The sequence below is a fragment of the Vipera ursinii genome, assembly GCF_947247035.1.
Source record: "Vipera ursinii genome assembly, chromosome: 2".
Taxonomy (NCBI): domain Eukaryota; kingdom Metazoa; phylum Chordata; class Lepidosauria; order Squamata; family Viperidae; genus Vipera; species Vipera ursinii.
In genome coordinates this window covers 22,839,660-22,856,117 of record NC_139513.1, presented here as the reverse complement: position 1 = coordinate 22,856,117, position 16,458 = coordinate 22,839,660, and the positions used below count along the sequence as shown (strand labels likewise).

The 16,458-nt window shown below is 43.5% G+C and overlaps 1 protein-coding gene across 1 annotated transcript; it reads left to right on the top strand.

Moving 5' to 3' along the window:
* Positions 1–1,782: 1,782 nt before the first annotated feature.
* Positions 1,783–8,609, top strand: LOC310635852 (uncharacterized protein). Its single transcript, XM_083355169.1, has 5 exons — positions 1,783–2,097; positions 3,371–3,493; positions 5,746–6,048; positions 6,563–6,613; positions 8,153–8,609. Exons 1-5 carry the CDS (start codon positions 1,809–1,811, stop codon positions 8,197–8,199), a joined length of 813 nt encoding a protein of 270 aa, XP_083211295.1. The 5' UTR covers positions 1,783–1,808; the 3' UTR covers positions 8,200–8,609.
* The last annotated feature ends 7,849 nt before the right edge of the window (positions 8,610–16,458 follow it).

Genomic DNA, 16,458 nt, shown 5'->3' with positions numbered 1-16,458 from the left:
TAGCCTTCTAAGCTAAAGACACAAAAATCCTTTAACAGCGCTTCAAAGTATTTAGTCCCCAGGCCCTTCACCATCTTTGCTTCTCTTCTCTACACTCACTCCATATCCCTTTTGGGTTGGGGTGTGCAGTACTGGCGTGCTAACTAGCGCAACAATAAAGGTAAAGGTTCCCCCACACATGCGTGCTAGTTGTTTCTGACTCTAGGGGCCGGTGCTCATCTCCATTTCAAAGCCGAAGAGACAGCGCTTGTCCGAGGACGTCTCCGTGGTCATGTGGCCGGCATGACTAGATGCCAAAGGCGCACAGAACGCTGTTACCTTCCCACCGTAGTGGTCCCTATTTTTCTACTTGCATTTTTACGTGCTTTCGAACTGCTAGGTTGGCAGAAGCTGGGACGAGTAACAGGTGCTCACTCTGCTACGCAGCACTCGGGATTCGACCTGCCAAACTGCCGACCATCTGATCGACAAGCTCAGCGTCCTAACCCACTGAGCCACAGTGTCCCTAGCGCAACAATATACAGTCACTATTGAATAGCCATTGATAACCTCATATTTTACAAATATCTTCTCGAAATCCATTCTCCTCCAATCTATCCTGCTTCATTGGAGATTATAAACTTGTATATAGTTGGGGTACATTGGACATGTTATTTGTTTGGGTTTTTTTGTAAAAATTTATTAGCCACCCATCTTGCCACATGGTAACTTTGGCTGGCTTAAAATGTTGAAGATAAAAGTATATAATTTATAATAATATAAATGCAATATTATAAATACCATAAAATTAACCTAGCTAAAAAGAGGAGGAGGGAAATATGTTGAGAGGGGGAGAGGGTGGCATATGTTGTTAATCAACCAACTGCCCCAGCATGGAGCCCCCCAATTGGTAAAAATTGGGGAAACTTTTTTTTCTTCAATACGCTGCTTTATAATCCAACTATTTCTATTTGCAGAGTGCTGAGATCTTTTTTTGATAGGCTGGAGCCATCTGCTTGAACTTGAATCACTGTAAAGGTTTACTCACTCTCTTATTCTGCTGAAGCTATATCTAAATAACAATAATAATGTTGTAAGGGACCTTGGAGGTCATCCAGTCCAATCCACTGCTCCGGCAGGAAACCCTATACCATTTTGGACAAATGGTTGTCCAGTCTTTTCTTAAAAACTTCCAGTGTTGGAGCATTCACCGCTTCTGGAAGCAGGTTGTTCCACTGGTTAATTGTTCTATATTAAAATGCTTGCAAGATTTCCGACAGAAACTGAAGTGAATGTTGCAGAAAGTGATGTTTGCTACCCAATTTCCAGAGAATCTAGAGAAAACCCTCAACAGAATTGACTTCATCACATCCTTCATGTATCAGCCTAACACATCTGTTCGATAAACATGTCCTAATTTGCAATCGTGATCCGTGCATATGAAATTGTGATTCAAATGGTGGTTCCTCTTTGTTTAAGTACCTCAGTTTTACTGTAAATGCTTCTACGAATAATTGAAAGTACAGAAAAGCCAATTTTTCATCTGCGGTTTCTGTATGCCTAGAGACCTTATTCTGTTTTGATCTCTGTGGAGCCTCTTTTCTTGCCAGTAAAGAATTGAACGGAGGAACTAATTGCCAAATTAGGATGGCCATCTCCCAATTGTACTTGGCCAATTGGCAGCGATTTTGAAGCACATATGCCCTGCCCCCTTTCTGAAATGGTCCAGTCCAGTCTGGATGCTCCAGTGGTCTTCATTCCAACGGTAAGCAGATCCGACCCTTTTTACTCTGCAAGGCTCAATAGATTTAACTGTGGGGCATCTGGTTATGGGGATTTCCTGTGCCCTCAAAGCAAGCAGATTGCAGCATAGTTGTGGGAAAGATGTGAAGAGAGGAATTGAACAGAAAAACTGTATCAAACACCTTCTCGAAGAGTTTGTGACTTCTTTGTTGAGCAACACAGCTTTCTTTTTTTTCTCTTTTTCCGGTGATGTCATGTGCTATTCGTGTGCCGGTATTAAAGAGTGGTTCTCTCTACTTGAAGGACAGTTCGAATTTGTTTCTACTGTAGAGTCATCTGTCCTCGGTTGGAAGTTGATGGAGCCATTTCAAGGAGGTGAGGAATGGAAAGTATTTACAGACATTTTGGTTTTCTGATTTAGGAGAAGGGGAAATGGAAGGGTTCACTTAGCGTACCATACCGTTCGAATCTTCAAGATGTAGGATTTTCTGCAAAATTTCCTGATGAGGAATTAAAAATGTAGGCAAGTAGACGTGCCGTGGAGTTCCTTCTCCATTCATCCAGTTCCTCCTTTCAGCTTTTGAGTGAATGCCCTGGTTAAAATCACTAATGAAACCAAAATATTTTTGCTTTCTAGAAAAGAAGTAATTGTTGAATTCTTACTTCAGTTTTGACACCTGATTGTGGTTTTTCTTTTTCCTGCTCATTGATTTCTAACGCTCCAGATTTGGCTATTTCTTAAATTTCTTAACATCTTAGATCTTTGTCAACATGGAAATTGTTCTGTACTTACAGTAGCAACATATGTTTTGTAAGACTTTGATTAGCAAAATCTGTGAAACCAGCCAGAGTGGTTTGAAAATGTCAGTTATCACTCAGCAAACTCACCCAATTTTATTTCATCCAACAAAATTTGAGTTAAGCCACAAAGCAGCTCATAAATATGAACCTTGTTTTTTGAGGAAGTGTAGCATTTGAGGAAGTCTCCAAAGACCTGTTTTCTGACGTGTATTTTAGAATCACTTTTGACTGGCACGGTGGCCTAGTGGTGAAGATTCTCACCTCTCACTTGGAAAGTTGAGAGTTCAATTCCATGTAGCGGCAGATATTTCTCTCCTAGGGCACAAAGAAAAAAATATCTGCTGTGAAGTCCACATGGCATCCAGCCAGTAAATGTTCAGCTCCATTGAGGAAGACCTCCTACTCTATCCCAAATTAGGACACCTTCTTTAAGTTAGCCCGTTTGAAGTACCTTGATTCAAATATTGTTGCCCTCTTACAGCTAGTTGAAGGTTACAGATCCAGAGAGAATTTTAGTACTGTATAGCTATGGGTTTTTTTTCAATAGACTGGCTAAATTCCTTAACTTCTGGTTTGGTTTTGTTTTTTTAAAAAGTATTTAACAAATAATTCATCTCCAACCTAAAAGAAAGAATGTGCTTAAGTATCAAACGTTCTGTATCATTGCAACAGATGGATTTCATATTTATTTGTTCTGCACATCTGTCTCTCTCTTCTCAAGACAAGCTAGTTTTAAGGCAAGGACCAGCCAGCTTGGGCTAAGAACATCGTATCTGCCCTGATGGCTTGAAAAGAGCTACCATTCGTGTTTTTTGAAAAATTGATTTTGTGAACCAACTTCTTTCAGGTTCTCCAAGGAATTTTGCACTACTGGCAATGCTACTCAGGAAAGGAGATAAATGTGGGTTTTTTCTCATCTGGATTTTTGTTTTCACTGTTTCCTTGTCTCTTGCCTGCGACACTAAACAAAGTAAGTATTCACTTCCAGTTGCCATCACTAACGAACAGATTATCGTGGTCTTGTTATTTCCCCCCTCCCCCCTCCCAGGCGGCTTTTTCTAAGGATCTTTCTAGCTGAGATACCAAGAATCAAATCTAGCAACTTCTTCTTAAAATGTGTAATGCAATGTAGCGCTTGAGGGGATTCCTAGGAGAGTGGGTGTGTATTCCAGAGGAATAAGATACAACTCAGCCAAATCTCATGTATAAGAAAAAGAGGGCAAAGACAGCCCCTCACTAATATTTCTCACAGTATATGGTAGATGCAGATAATAATCCTCCATCTAGCAAGATTCTGTGCATAGGTGGGAAAAGAATTCACACTGGAAGAATTGCCATGCGTTATTCATGGTTTGGGGCCTGGCAAAATGGCTTGTATTTTACTAAAGAGTTTGTTCAGGAAATTAACAGCAGGGCAAAAGATAATGCCTCTTTATTTTAAATTCTGGAACTGGAAGAATCATAGTCCTCAACCTATGACCACAGCTGAGCCCAGATTTTATGATGCTAAGTGAGAAATTTGCTAAGTGAATTTTGTCCCATTTTACGACTTTTCTTGCCACGTTTGTTAAGTGAATCACCGCAGTTGTTAAATTTTGTAACATGATTGTTAAGTGAATCTGGCTTCCGCATTGACTTTGCTTGTCAGAAGGTGGCAAAAGACAGCCACGTATTGTATTGTGGTTTGGTATGCTGGTCTGACAGCCGCGGATAGGAAAGCTTTACAGAGGGTGGTGACCACAGCACAAGACATTGTGGGCTGTCCCCTGACACCACTGGATGACATCGCCAGGGCTCGCTGCCTTGGAAGAGTGAGGAAAATTCTCAGGGACGACTCACACCCTGGTCTGTACCTCTTTACTCTCCTACCATCGGGTAGGAGATATAGGAGTAAAGCCAGCTGTACCAACAAGCTGAAGAACAGCTTTTATCCATGGGCTGTTAGGCTTTTAAATGGGAAATAATTTTATAAACTTTATGTATGATTGACTTGTAAGGCCAGTGTTGTTGTGCAATTAGGTCACATGATGTAATAAGATGGAGGGTTTGTTGTCACTGTGAGTTGGGGATGGGGGCACGAAGGGAGGCTCAGCCAATCTCAATGTATACATGGTTGTAGGACCAAAGGACTCTGCAGCCATCGTAAACACATGTCAGTTTCTGAGAATATGAATTTTGATGATTGTGGGCATGCTGCAATAGCTATAAGTACTAAGTCCCTTTTCTCAGTGTTCTTGTAACTTCAAACAGTCCCTAAATGAATGATTGGAAGTTGAGGATCACCTGTAATTACTTGACTCCTCCTATACTTAAAGTATATAGATTATTTCCAGGATTCCCTTCCTGCAAGACAAGGCTGTACGTATTTCTAACGTGTGTCTTTTTTTCCTTCCTCCTGTTCAATATTATAGAGCACTAGAGGCGGAACACTGCTTAGTTTTTAATTTTTAAAATCAATGTTCAGCTACCACTGTGTCAACATTTAAATTAGACAGGAATTTATCTACAATCTACATCTCTCTGTACCCAAAACTGCATCTTTCTATCTTTACAAGTATTCTTCTGTCAAATATTTACTGCTTCTTTTATTAAACTCACAAATACAGTTGGGTGATAATTTTTGAAGAGGTCTCAATACCCTATTCTAGGGTGCAGTTTGGGGGCCTCTTATTCTGTGTTTCTGCCTTATAGAATTGTTACTTTTGTGGTAAAAAAAGGTAAAGGTTCCCCTGCGCATGCGTGCTACTTGTTTCCAACTCTAGGGGCCAGTGCTCAAGTCCGTTTCAAAGCCAAAGAGCCGGCGCTTGTCCGAGGACGTCTCCATGGTCATGTGGCCGGCATGACTAGACGCCAAAGGCACACGGAACCTTCCCACCGTCGTGATCCCTATTTTTCTACTTGCATTTTTACATGCTTTCGAACTGCTAGGTTGGCAGAAGCTGGGACGAGTAACAGGCGCTCACTCTGTTACACGGCACTCGGGATTCGACCCGCCAAACTGCCAACCTTCTGATCGACAAGCTCAGTGTCCTAACCTCCTCTTATACAGATCCATCCCTTCTTTTGAAGCTGAGTTATTTTTTCTCAAATATTAATTTGTTGCTTTTTGCCAAATGAATACAGACATTGCTGCTTCCAGGCCAAAGGCTGTATAATTTTGACCCAAACAGGTTTGTTTGCCTCAGATGGTAGGAAATAAAGAATTTCTTATTCTCTTAACAGATCATAATGACTGCCCTCATGTGACCATATCCGTGGAAGAAGGAAAATCAGTGAAAATACCCCTTAATGCTTCTGGAACAATAGAAGATATTTGCATCTGGAACAATGAAACATCAAACTGGGAAGATCTCTGCTCTTTTTCTCACAGAGTTTGCAAGCCATTTCTTACTCGTTTCAAAGAAAATGTTTCCATAACAAAAAACACATTTGAACTAAAGAATGCCAGCCAAACCGCCAGTGGGCTTTACAGATTTCTGAATAGATCTAGAGACTGTGTTTTGACAGTGGAGATCTCTGTCTCAAGTAAGTTTGCGCAGTTGCACATAAAAAAAAGATGTAAAACATGGTCATGTGATCAGAATGAAGACCCATTGCTAAGTGCCCAAAATGTGGTCATGTGACTGGGGGAGTAAGTAGCTCTGGGAAGGTCCATCATAACTTCAAATTAAGTCAAGGACTATTATAGCCAGTAGATGCAATGGCTTCATTCAGAGACATCTGCAGGTTATGGCAAAAAAAATGTATCTGCAACTCTGCAAATGTCTGCTGGATTTTTTAATATGAATTGATGCACATAAAAATAGGCAGAGTTTCATGTACTTTTTTGAAGTATTTTATTAATTTTCTATTATTAGAACTCACTAGTGCTTAATGAACAAAGTGCTGCATGTACTTTTGTGGTTGCTATCTTTATTTATTTATTTTTTTAACATAACCCATGGACAGCCTTGTATTCAGTAGATCAGAAGGTGTAAGATTGTGGTGCACTATTTTTCTCATTTTTTTTCTCCTCAATCTTCTCCCTTGTTTCTTCCAGGCACTTCGTCCCCTAAATCCGGAACCTCCAACGTCCGATTGGCAAAATGGAGTGAGTAGAGGCAGGGAAAGCAAGAAAAGATGCTTGCATTCTTCTCCAAATTCTGCCATCGATTCTTAAATAGGAAGGGGAAAAATGGTTTTGTTTGCATTTTAATGCAGAGTTAAGCGATTAGCACTTCCCAAATCTAAACGTTAGGTGCCTTGAACTACAATTCCCATCCTCTCAAGATAACATGGACCAATGCTGAATTGGAACCAGGGTATTGAGTTACACCAGTGTTTCTCAACCTCGACGGCTTTAAGATGGGTGGACTTCAATTCCTAGAATTCCTCAACTATCATGGCTAGCTAGGGAATTCTGGGAGTTGATGTCTACCCATCTTAAAACCGCCAAGGTTGAGAAACAGTGTTTTGGCACATTGGGTGGGTAATTTCAATTGGATTGGAACATTTTCTGCAACTTTCATTCCTGATTTTGCTTCCTTTATGATGTATTATTACATTATTTATTTTATTGTATTTATTTTCCCCAGCATTTTTTCCCTTACATATTGATCTTTGATGGTAAGGTAAAGTTCACCTTTTGTGTTGTGCATTTAGATGTTCCTACACTAAAATTCATCCCAGTTTTAAACAGGCAGAGGTCTGCTAATGTCTGAAATGAGTCAGCGTAGAAGCTATAGCAGGAAATCCTGCAGAATTGGTCGCATGTGACAGTGACTACTCTGTCTGGTTTCCTCTTGATGCACAGAACTGAATCCACAAATGTTTTTCTGGTAGGAAAAATTAAAAGCCATGTTGATAGCTGGCTAAACTCATGAAGAAGGCGAAATGTTAGGAAAACATGTTAAAAAGGAGAAACAGTTGGCCAATGACTCTTGATTCTTCCCAGTTCATAGAAAAAAGGTCTAGAACTGCAATGGCCAGAGATGGCCACAGGGCCTGCTCCAAAAAAGTCAAGATGGCAACTGTGATGATGAGATCAATGTTTTATGACGCCCATAGAAATGTCACAGAGCTTCAATTACCCTGTTGCAGATGCCATCTTGATTTTATTTATGGACAGTGACAAATTTACCAGCCCTTCCTCTCCTCTCCTCTCCTCTCCTCTTCTCTTCTCTTCTCTTCTCTTCTCTTCTCTTCTCTTCTCTTCTCTTCTCTTCTCTTCTCTTCTCTTCTCTTCTCTTCTCTTCTCTTCTCCCCTGCCCTCCACCTTCCTCCCTCCCTCCCTCCCTCCCTCCCTCCTTCCCTCCCTCCCTTCCTTCCTTCCTTCCTTCCTTCCTTCCTTCCTTCCTTCCTCTCTATCTCATCTTATATCCCTCTTTCCTTCCTTCCTCCCCAACTGTTACTGCTGTACCAAGAAGCAGATCACTAGTTTTGTTGCGATATGATTACTTGCTCACATAGGGAAAAAGGTATCCAAAGGTTTTATCTCATGTTTCATCATTTGATCCATCCTCAATCATCCAGCTATTGGCTGATTATCTGGGCAAAGCTCCACAGGCTTTTTTGAGTGATGTGGCATGTCAGACTATGAGATAAATGAATGCTAGGTGGATTGATCTACCTACCTTCTTTCCACTTACAGGTCTGGCCTGGTGTCTAATATTTCTGCTAATAGCAATTTTCAATTAACTGCGAATGCACTGAAGACACCTCCTTGATGGACTTTCCTGTGCAACCTATTTAATTTTTAAGTTTTTTTTCTTACTGTGCAATATAGACTATTTATGTTATGTATTGGGCTTAAGGGAACACCGTGAGCGCTGGCATAACAGATACCACCAGGTGGCGCTGAACCGAAACTGTTGTGGCCGGGATCAGTTTTCGGCAGGAAACAGAGGTTCACCCTGATTGGTTGGATGTGTACCTGGCCAGGTATATAAAGGGCGCAGGTAACCCCTATTCCCCAGTACAGTCCCTTCATCTAATAAAGAGCTGTTATGCTGTACTCATCGTCTCGGCGTCATTCCTTCTCTCCAGAACCCACTACTCAACAATTTACATGTTTGGTAATGACAGAATTGCATGCAAAGTAGGAAAACTGGTAGTGTGACCAAAGTCACAGGTTGTTTTTTAATCAATTCAATGAAAAGTCTTGAGCTCCCAAAGCAAGGACATGGAAGATGATTTGGCAAATAAAGAAAGCTAGAATAAGACTGAAAAAGAATGGGGTTTTGATTTATAGATTAGATTTAAAATAGAATATACTTAAATAGATAAGATGGGTATTACGAGAACTTAAAATAGACTATGTTTAAGCAGATAAGATGTATACTTTGAATATAAGATATTGTTATGAGCTGAGATAAAGAAAAATTTGATCAAGTAAAACTTAGAAATATAAAACACTAACAATTAAATCTGAATATTGATTGGTGCATAAAGGTCTTGTAAAGGTGATTAAGACACATATAACCTAAAATCTCATTGATGAAAGCAATAAATATGTCTGCATGCTTTAACTAATACAATTGTTGTTCTGTCAATCAAATAGAAAGTAACTTTCTAACATTTATCAATAAGTTTTAATTAATATATATCTTAGTTGGATATCTACCTACCTTCTGACTTTAGATCCTTCTTATCAATCATGGGATCGCCTTTTGCTGGACCTGCATGGACAATTATGGCTCGCCTTTGTTACACTAGCACGGACGTATTCGCTCTCAGGGGTGCCCCCCCTTCCTGGGTGTGACCTGCCTTTTTCTCCACTTCTCCTCTTGATGACGGGCCCAACTGTTGGGACCCTGAGAGATGGTTGGGCAGGGATAGGAGCCTCCAGTATAAATCCAACAAGAGGCCCCTGGTTTATTTTTTAGCTAAATTTTTTGTGGGGTTAGGGAGGGGGAGGGATTACAGGTTTGGTTGGAAACTGGGGGGTATCCACCAACCGCTATTCAGGCCAGGCCTGGGATTGATCACGGCGGGAAGGAGCTTGGGCTGGTTGCCTCCGGGGCCCCGGAGCGGGGTGTGGGATTACCTATTCCCACGATGTTAGGGAATGGCAGCAGGTGTACGAACAGAGGGCCGCATCAACACCCGGGAGTGCGTCCCCACTGTCTTCAAGCGGTGATGTGCTCCAACCCTCTGGTTTCGGCCCATGGTTCTGGGAACGAGGATGAGCAGCCACCTGAGCTCAGGCTTGTGTATCTTAATGCCAGGTCCGTAGTTAATAAGGCTCCCCTCATCTGGGATCTGGTTGAGGAGGAGCATGCGGACCTGGCTTGCATTAGGGAGACCTGGTTGGGCCCAGAGGGTGGTGTCCCTCTGGTTGATCTCTGCCCACGAGGTTTCCGGGTGCTGCACTGGCCTCGGGCCCAGGGTAGGGGCGGGGGAGTGGCGGTAGTTGTGAGGGAGACCCTATGTCCGCGGGAGGCCACCGTTGTCCAAATAGCCAGGTGTGAGTCTCTCCTCCTGAGATGTGGCCCTATGGCTCAGTTGGGCTTACTGCTGGTGTACTTTTCGCCTAGTCGCGTAGCAGCGGCCCTGCCTGAGCTTCTCAACATCCTCTCGGGGTTGGTGATTGAGTTCCCCAAACTTATGGTTTTGGGTGGCTTCAATCTACCATCCCTGGGGGGATCATCTGAGTTAGCTCGGGAGTTCAGGGCCCGACCCATGTGGGGGGTCACATGCTCGATTTGGTTTTTCTATCTGGACAGTGGTTAGATGACCTTGGTGGGGGTTCCCCAATTGTTATGCCCCTGTCATGGTCCGAACATCATCTCCTGCGGTTGGTCTTCCGTTTTGCCACTCCCCGACGTGGAGTTGTTGAACCAACAAGATGGTTCCGCCCTAGGCGCTTAATGGACCCTGAGCAGTTCCAGGCAGCACTTGGGTCCCCACCTGCCTCCTTCGCTCACAGCTCGGCCGATGCCCTAGTGAAAGCCTAGGAAAAGGCAGCCACAGAGGCACTCGACCGAGTTGTACCCATGCGGCCTCTGACCAGGTGCAGATCCCAGTGGGCTCCATGGTTTTCTGTGGAGCTCCGGAAGATGAAGCGTCGGAGACGGGGCCTAGAGAGCTGTTGGTGATCCAGCCAGTCTGAATCCGACCGATCGCGACTAAGGTCCTATACGAGGTCTTATCTCACGGCAATGAGGATGGCAAGGTCTAATTACTTTGCTACCCTCATCGCGTCCGCAGATAATCGCCCGGCCGCCCTGTTTAGGGTAACTCACTCCCTCCTTAATCAGGAGGTGAGGGAGGAGCCCTTGCAGGGTCATGCCGAGGAGTTTAGCCAACATCTGTCGGACAAAATCGCTTGGATCCGGACCGGTTTAGACTCCGACTGGGCAGAGTCTGACGATGAGGACATGGGCAGTCTTGATGTTATCTGGGAGGAGTTCGATCTTGTGACTCTGGAAGACATGGACAGGATCATGGGGAAGCTGAGCTCCACCACGTGTTTATTGGACCCGTGCCCCTCCTGGCTGGTTTATGCAGCTTGGGATGGGACACGAGACTGGCTCCAGGCAGTGATAACTGCTTCCTTGAGTGAGGGTAGTTTTCCCGCCGCCTTGAAGGAGGCGGTGGTGAGACCCCTCCTTAAGAAGCCTGCCCTGGACCCAGCTGTACTAAACAACTTTCATCCGGTCTCCAACCTTCGCTTTCTTGCAAAGGTTGTTGAGAGCGTGGTGGCGCATCAGCTCCCTTTGTTCCTGGAGGAAGCTGATTATCTGGATCCGTACCAATCGGGTTTCAGGCCTGGGCACAGCACGGAGACGGCATTGGTCGCTCTGGTGAATGATCTCTGGCGGGCTCGGGACAGGGGTTGTTCCTCTATCCTAGTCCTATTAGACCTCTCAGCGGCTTTCAAAACCATCGACCATGGTATCTTGCTGCGGCATCTCAGGGGGTTGGGAGTGGGAGGCACTGTTTTTCAGTGGTTCTCCTCCTACCTTCTGGAACGTTCGCAGTCAGTGTTGGCAGGGGGGCAGAGGTCAATCTCGAGGCCTCTCGTTTGTGGAGTTCCTCAGGGGTCGGTCCTCTCGCCTCTCCTGTTCAACATCTATATGAAGCCTCTGGGTGAGATCATTCGTGGTTTTGGAGTTGGGTATCATCAGTATGCTGATGATACCCATTTTTTCATTTCAACCCCAAACCACCCCAGTGATGCCCTCGATGTGATGTCCCGTTGCCTGGAGGCAGTCCGGGTCTGGATGGGGAGGAACAGGCATCGGCTCAACCCTGATAAGACTGAGTGGCTGTGCGTGCCGGCATCTCGGGAAATTCAGATTATTCCACCTCTTACTATGGGGGGGGTGAGTTATTACCCCCCCCTGTAGATAGGGCTCGCAACTTGGGTGTCCTCCTAGATTCACAGCTCTCCTTAGAAGATCATATAGGAGCTGTGACTAGGGGGGCCTTTGCCCAGGTTCGCCTAGTGCGCCAGTTGCGGCCCTATCTGGACCAGGATGCCTTGCGTACAGTCACTCATGCGCTCGTGACCTCTCGTTTAGACTACTGCAATGCTCTCTACATGGGGCTGCCCTTGAGGACCACTCGGAGGCTTCAGCTGGTGCAGAATGCAGCCACGCGAGTTGTGTTGGGGGTCTCCCAATACTCCCATGTAACACCTCTGCTCCGTGAGCTGCATTGGCTTCCAGTTGCCCTCTGGGTGAGATTCAAGGTGCTGGTGATGACCTATAAAGCCCTACATGGCATGGGTCCGGATTACCTACGGGAGCACCTGCTGCCGGCGTCAACTTCCCTTCGTCCAGTGCGCTCCCACAGAGAGGGCCTCCTCAGGGTGCCACCGGTCAGAGAATGTCGACTGGTGACCCCCAGGGGGTGGGCGTTCTCTGTGGGCACGCCAGACCTTTGGAATCATTTACCGGTTGAGCTCCGGACGGCTCCTGACCTTCGCTCCTTCCGCCGTGATCTAAAAACTTATTTATTCGAACAAGCCGGCCTGGTCTGATGGGTTTGGGGTTTTAATACTGATTTTAATTAATTTATTGCATTGGGCACAATTATTTAATTTTTTTAAACTTTTGTATCTTGTATTTTTAATATTTATTGCCCTGTTCACCGCCCTGAGTCATTCAGGAGAAGGGCAGTATATAAATCAAATAAATATAAATATAAATATAGTTATTTTAACTTTCAGTCTTTAGACAATCAATGATCAAATCAATTTTTCTCAGTTTTAATTTTCCATTAATATTTAAATTTAACGTTTAATAATTACCATTTCCACACTTTAGATGACCCCAATTTCTTTATCACCATTCCTCCCAAAGTCCAATATTCAGGATGCACATCTTATTTATATAAGTTCTCAGCAAATAATAACAATAACAATAGTAATATTAATAATAATAATATTAATAATAATAATGTTGGAAGGGACCTTGGAGGTCATCTAGTCCAACCCCTCTGCTCAGGTAGGAAACCCTATACCACCTCGGACAAATGTCCAGTCTCTTCTTAAAAACTTCCAGTGTTGGAGCTACATCAACAAGTTAATAATGCAATGTTGCAATGGACTCAACCAAAGGTACTGGTTTATGGCAAAAACATGTCCATTGGCTAAAATGGGTTAATGACCGCAGTTTTCCTTAACAAACATGGTGATTTGCTTTATGAACATCATAGACAGTCATAAAATCAGATCAGTTAGCTGATGACCCAGTTATTGACTTACATGAGTACAATTTTGTACACAGTTACTGTCACAAGACTTGCAATTGCAACCTTAAACTTTGGAAGGAAAGGGGCAATCTGAAGCAGGAGGTGAGCTACCGAAGAATAAAAATAGAGACATTGGACATGGGAGGCCAAGGTTGTGCAATGAACTGGAAAACCATTGATGAAAATGAAAAAATAATAGTTTAATTACAGTGCACTAAACCATAACGTGATTTGTTTGGTAGGAACTTGGACACTATAGCTTGTTCAACAAATTATGGTTAAAATAAATCAACAGTGCTGAAATCTCTCATCTAGTGTGGAGAAGGACAGGCTACAGAAAATTAAATCCAATCTATGATAATGGGTTTAAACAATGGAAAATAATAAGCACATTCTCATATCTCAATAAACCACAGGTTGCTTCACCATGCTTCACCAAATAAGCCACAATCGGCTAGATTCATAAAGCACCAGGCTGAAACTTGATACCGAGATAAACCAGGAAAAATTTCTGGCTTAGGTCAGAATGCACAACTTTGGATCCCAGAGCTGCATTTGCCCTCATCTCAAAATACTAAATGTCACCCCCAGTGAGGAGGAGCACAGTGGCTTGAGTGGTTAGGACTCTGGGTAGCAGGTTAGCAAACTCCCATTTCTGAGAGTGCAGTCTTCTAAGCACATAACCCTTGTGTCACGTGCCAATGCTCTTAATGCCAAAAATGATTCATGTGTGCATTCTAGCCAGCAGTGTACATACAATCCCATTCCAGAAGCTGTAGAGCAAGGGCAAAGTGGTGCAATGGTAGACTTCGTAGCGTTGAGTCATCCCATACAAACACTTTAGTGGCTGAGAGGGCAAGGATCTGGCCCGTTGCGAAGAAGGACTGAAGAAGATCAGCAACAAATTTTACAAAGCTGTTTGTCCACATCACCTAACTGGGATAATTTTCATAAGTCAGGAAACATTGCTCAACAGAGGAGAAGGAGAAGGGAATTTCCATCCGATTCACCCTTGTCTCTCGTTGTCTGGAGTAAGAGGAGGCAACGTTCTGTGAAAAGAAGAACAATCCCTGACTTTCTTCAATACCTGGCAAGTGGAAGGAACAAGCATTTGAAGGCTAATCTTGTCTGTTTTCATATTTGCATCTTTATGAAAGTGTATTAGATCAATGCTGATTCTGCAAATTTAATAATTTAATTTAATAATTTGATTCCTATACCGCCCTTCTCCCGAAGGACTCAGGGCGGTGAACAGGGCAATACACAATAAAAATATTATACAAAAATTAAAAAGTCATTAAACATTATGCCCTTAAAATTAATACATATTACAATTAAAACTATTTATAAAAACCCAACCCCATCCCATCAGACCAGGCCAGCTTGTTCGAAAAAGAAAGTTTTGAGATCGCGCCGGAAGGAGCGAAGGTCGGGGGCCATCCGGAGCTCAACCGGTAAGCTGTTCCAAAGGTCTGGCGCGCCCACAGAGAACGCTCTCCCCCTGGGGGTCACCAATCGGCATTCTTTGATCGGTGGCACCCTGAGGAGGCCCTCTCTGTGGGAGCGCACTCGACAGAGGGAAGTTGACGCCGGCCGCAGGTGTTGCCGTAGGTAATCCGGACCCATGCCATGAAGGGCTTTGTAAGTCATCACTAACACCTTGATGCTTACATATCTCCCACAGAACCTTAGCTTGGCTTTGCATTCAGCCCTTTTTTTTCTCCAGCCTAGTGGAAAGGTGGAATAAACCAGTTCATCCTCCTATTTAGATCCTCTCCAAGCTGCAATAGAAGGTTGCCTCCCTAAGGATGCTGGGTGGCAGGAAAACCCCAAAACATTACAGGTTGTGGTCCATAAGTACCACTTTGACATCTGCCTGCCTTGAGGGTGCACAAGGAAGTCACAGATGCTGCCTTTGCATTCTGTCCAGGAGGCGTTAATCTCTTGGATCAAGCATCACATGTTGGCTTTTCACTAGGACCTTGGGGGATTCCCCTTCCCAATATGCACAGATAGATAAATATCTAGATTGGAATCTATTTCCTTGGTGATTTCATTAATTAAAACAGAAAATTGACAAATCATATCTTTAAGACAGACCCTTTTCTTAGAAAAGTCCATAGCAGTAGGGTCAAAAAAGTAAAGACGGTTATCTCAAATGCATGATTATAACCACCATCTTGCTTCTTTTGACCCTTTCTGGGGATACCCCTCCAGAAATACAGCAGCTAAAAGCATTTCAAAGAGACTCCGTGAAGCGGAGAAATTTATCTTACAGTTTTCCAAGATTCTGTGCTTACCGCAAATATTCTTGTTGAAATGCATATCATTCATTTTCTTGAGTTTCATGGGATTTGATAAGAGGGAAAGGCACGTCTTCTATCATTGAGCTGTGGAGTTCATTAACTCTCATTGCAATTAGCTACATCAATCAAGATGCAGCTGAGATCTAGAAACCCCCCCACCCCCAAATCTAGTGTGACTGAAAGATGGAGTGACTGAATTTCAAGAGTCAGGCAGGCTGCCAGCAGTTCAGCAGTTCGATTCTCACCAGCTCAAGGTTGACTCAGCCTTCCATGCTTCTGAGGTTGGTAAAATGAGGATCCCGATTGTTGAGGGGCAATAGGCTGACTCTGTAAACTGCTTAGAGAGGGCTGTAAAGCACCGTGAAGCGGTATATAAGTCTAAGTGCTATTGCTATCTGGCTTGCCTATTGACTTTGCTTGTCAGAAGTTTGCAAAAGGTGATCAGAGGACCCCAGAACCATCATAAATCTGAACTAGAACTGCCAAGCATTCAAATTCTGATCACGTGACCATGGGATGATGCAATGGTCATCAGTGTAAAAAACGGTCATCAGTCACTTTTTCAGTGCCGTTATACCTTCTAATGGTCACTAAATAAACTGTTATAAGTCAAGGACTACCTGCAGTCTCTTTCCCCCAAGGAAAGAGCATCTCAAGGTCATCTTTAACTCTCCATTCAGCAAATTGGAGAAGCAACATGGCGGAGGGCTGGAGGAGAAACCCTGTCAACGCTGCTAATATCGGATGTTCTTGCTTTGACAACATGTGCAGATGCAGCCTTTTTCTTTCTCATGCTTTACACTTAGAATTAGAGTTAGAATTAGATGATACTGGGGGAGGAGGAGGAGGAATGTGATGGGAGTTAGTTAGACACAACAATATTGTAATAGTGTGTGAACTCAGGGTTTTTGAAATAAGAGATGATAAGAACTGGAGGGAAGGCCTGCATTTC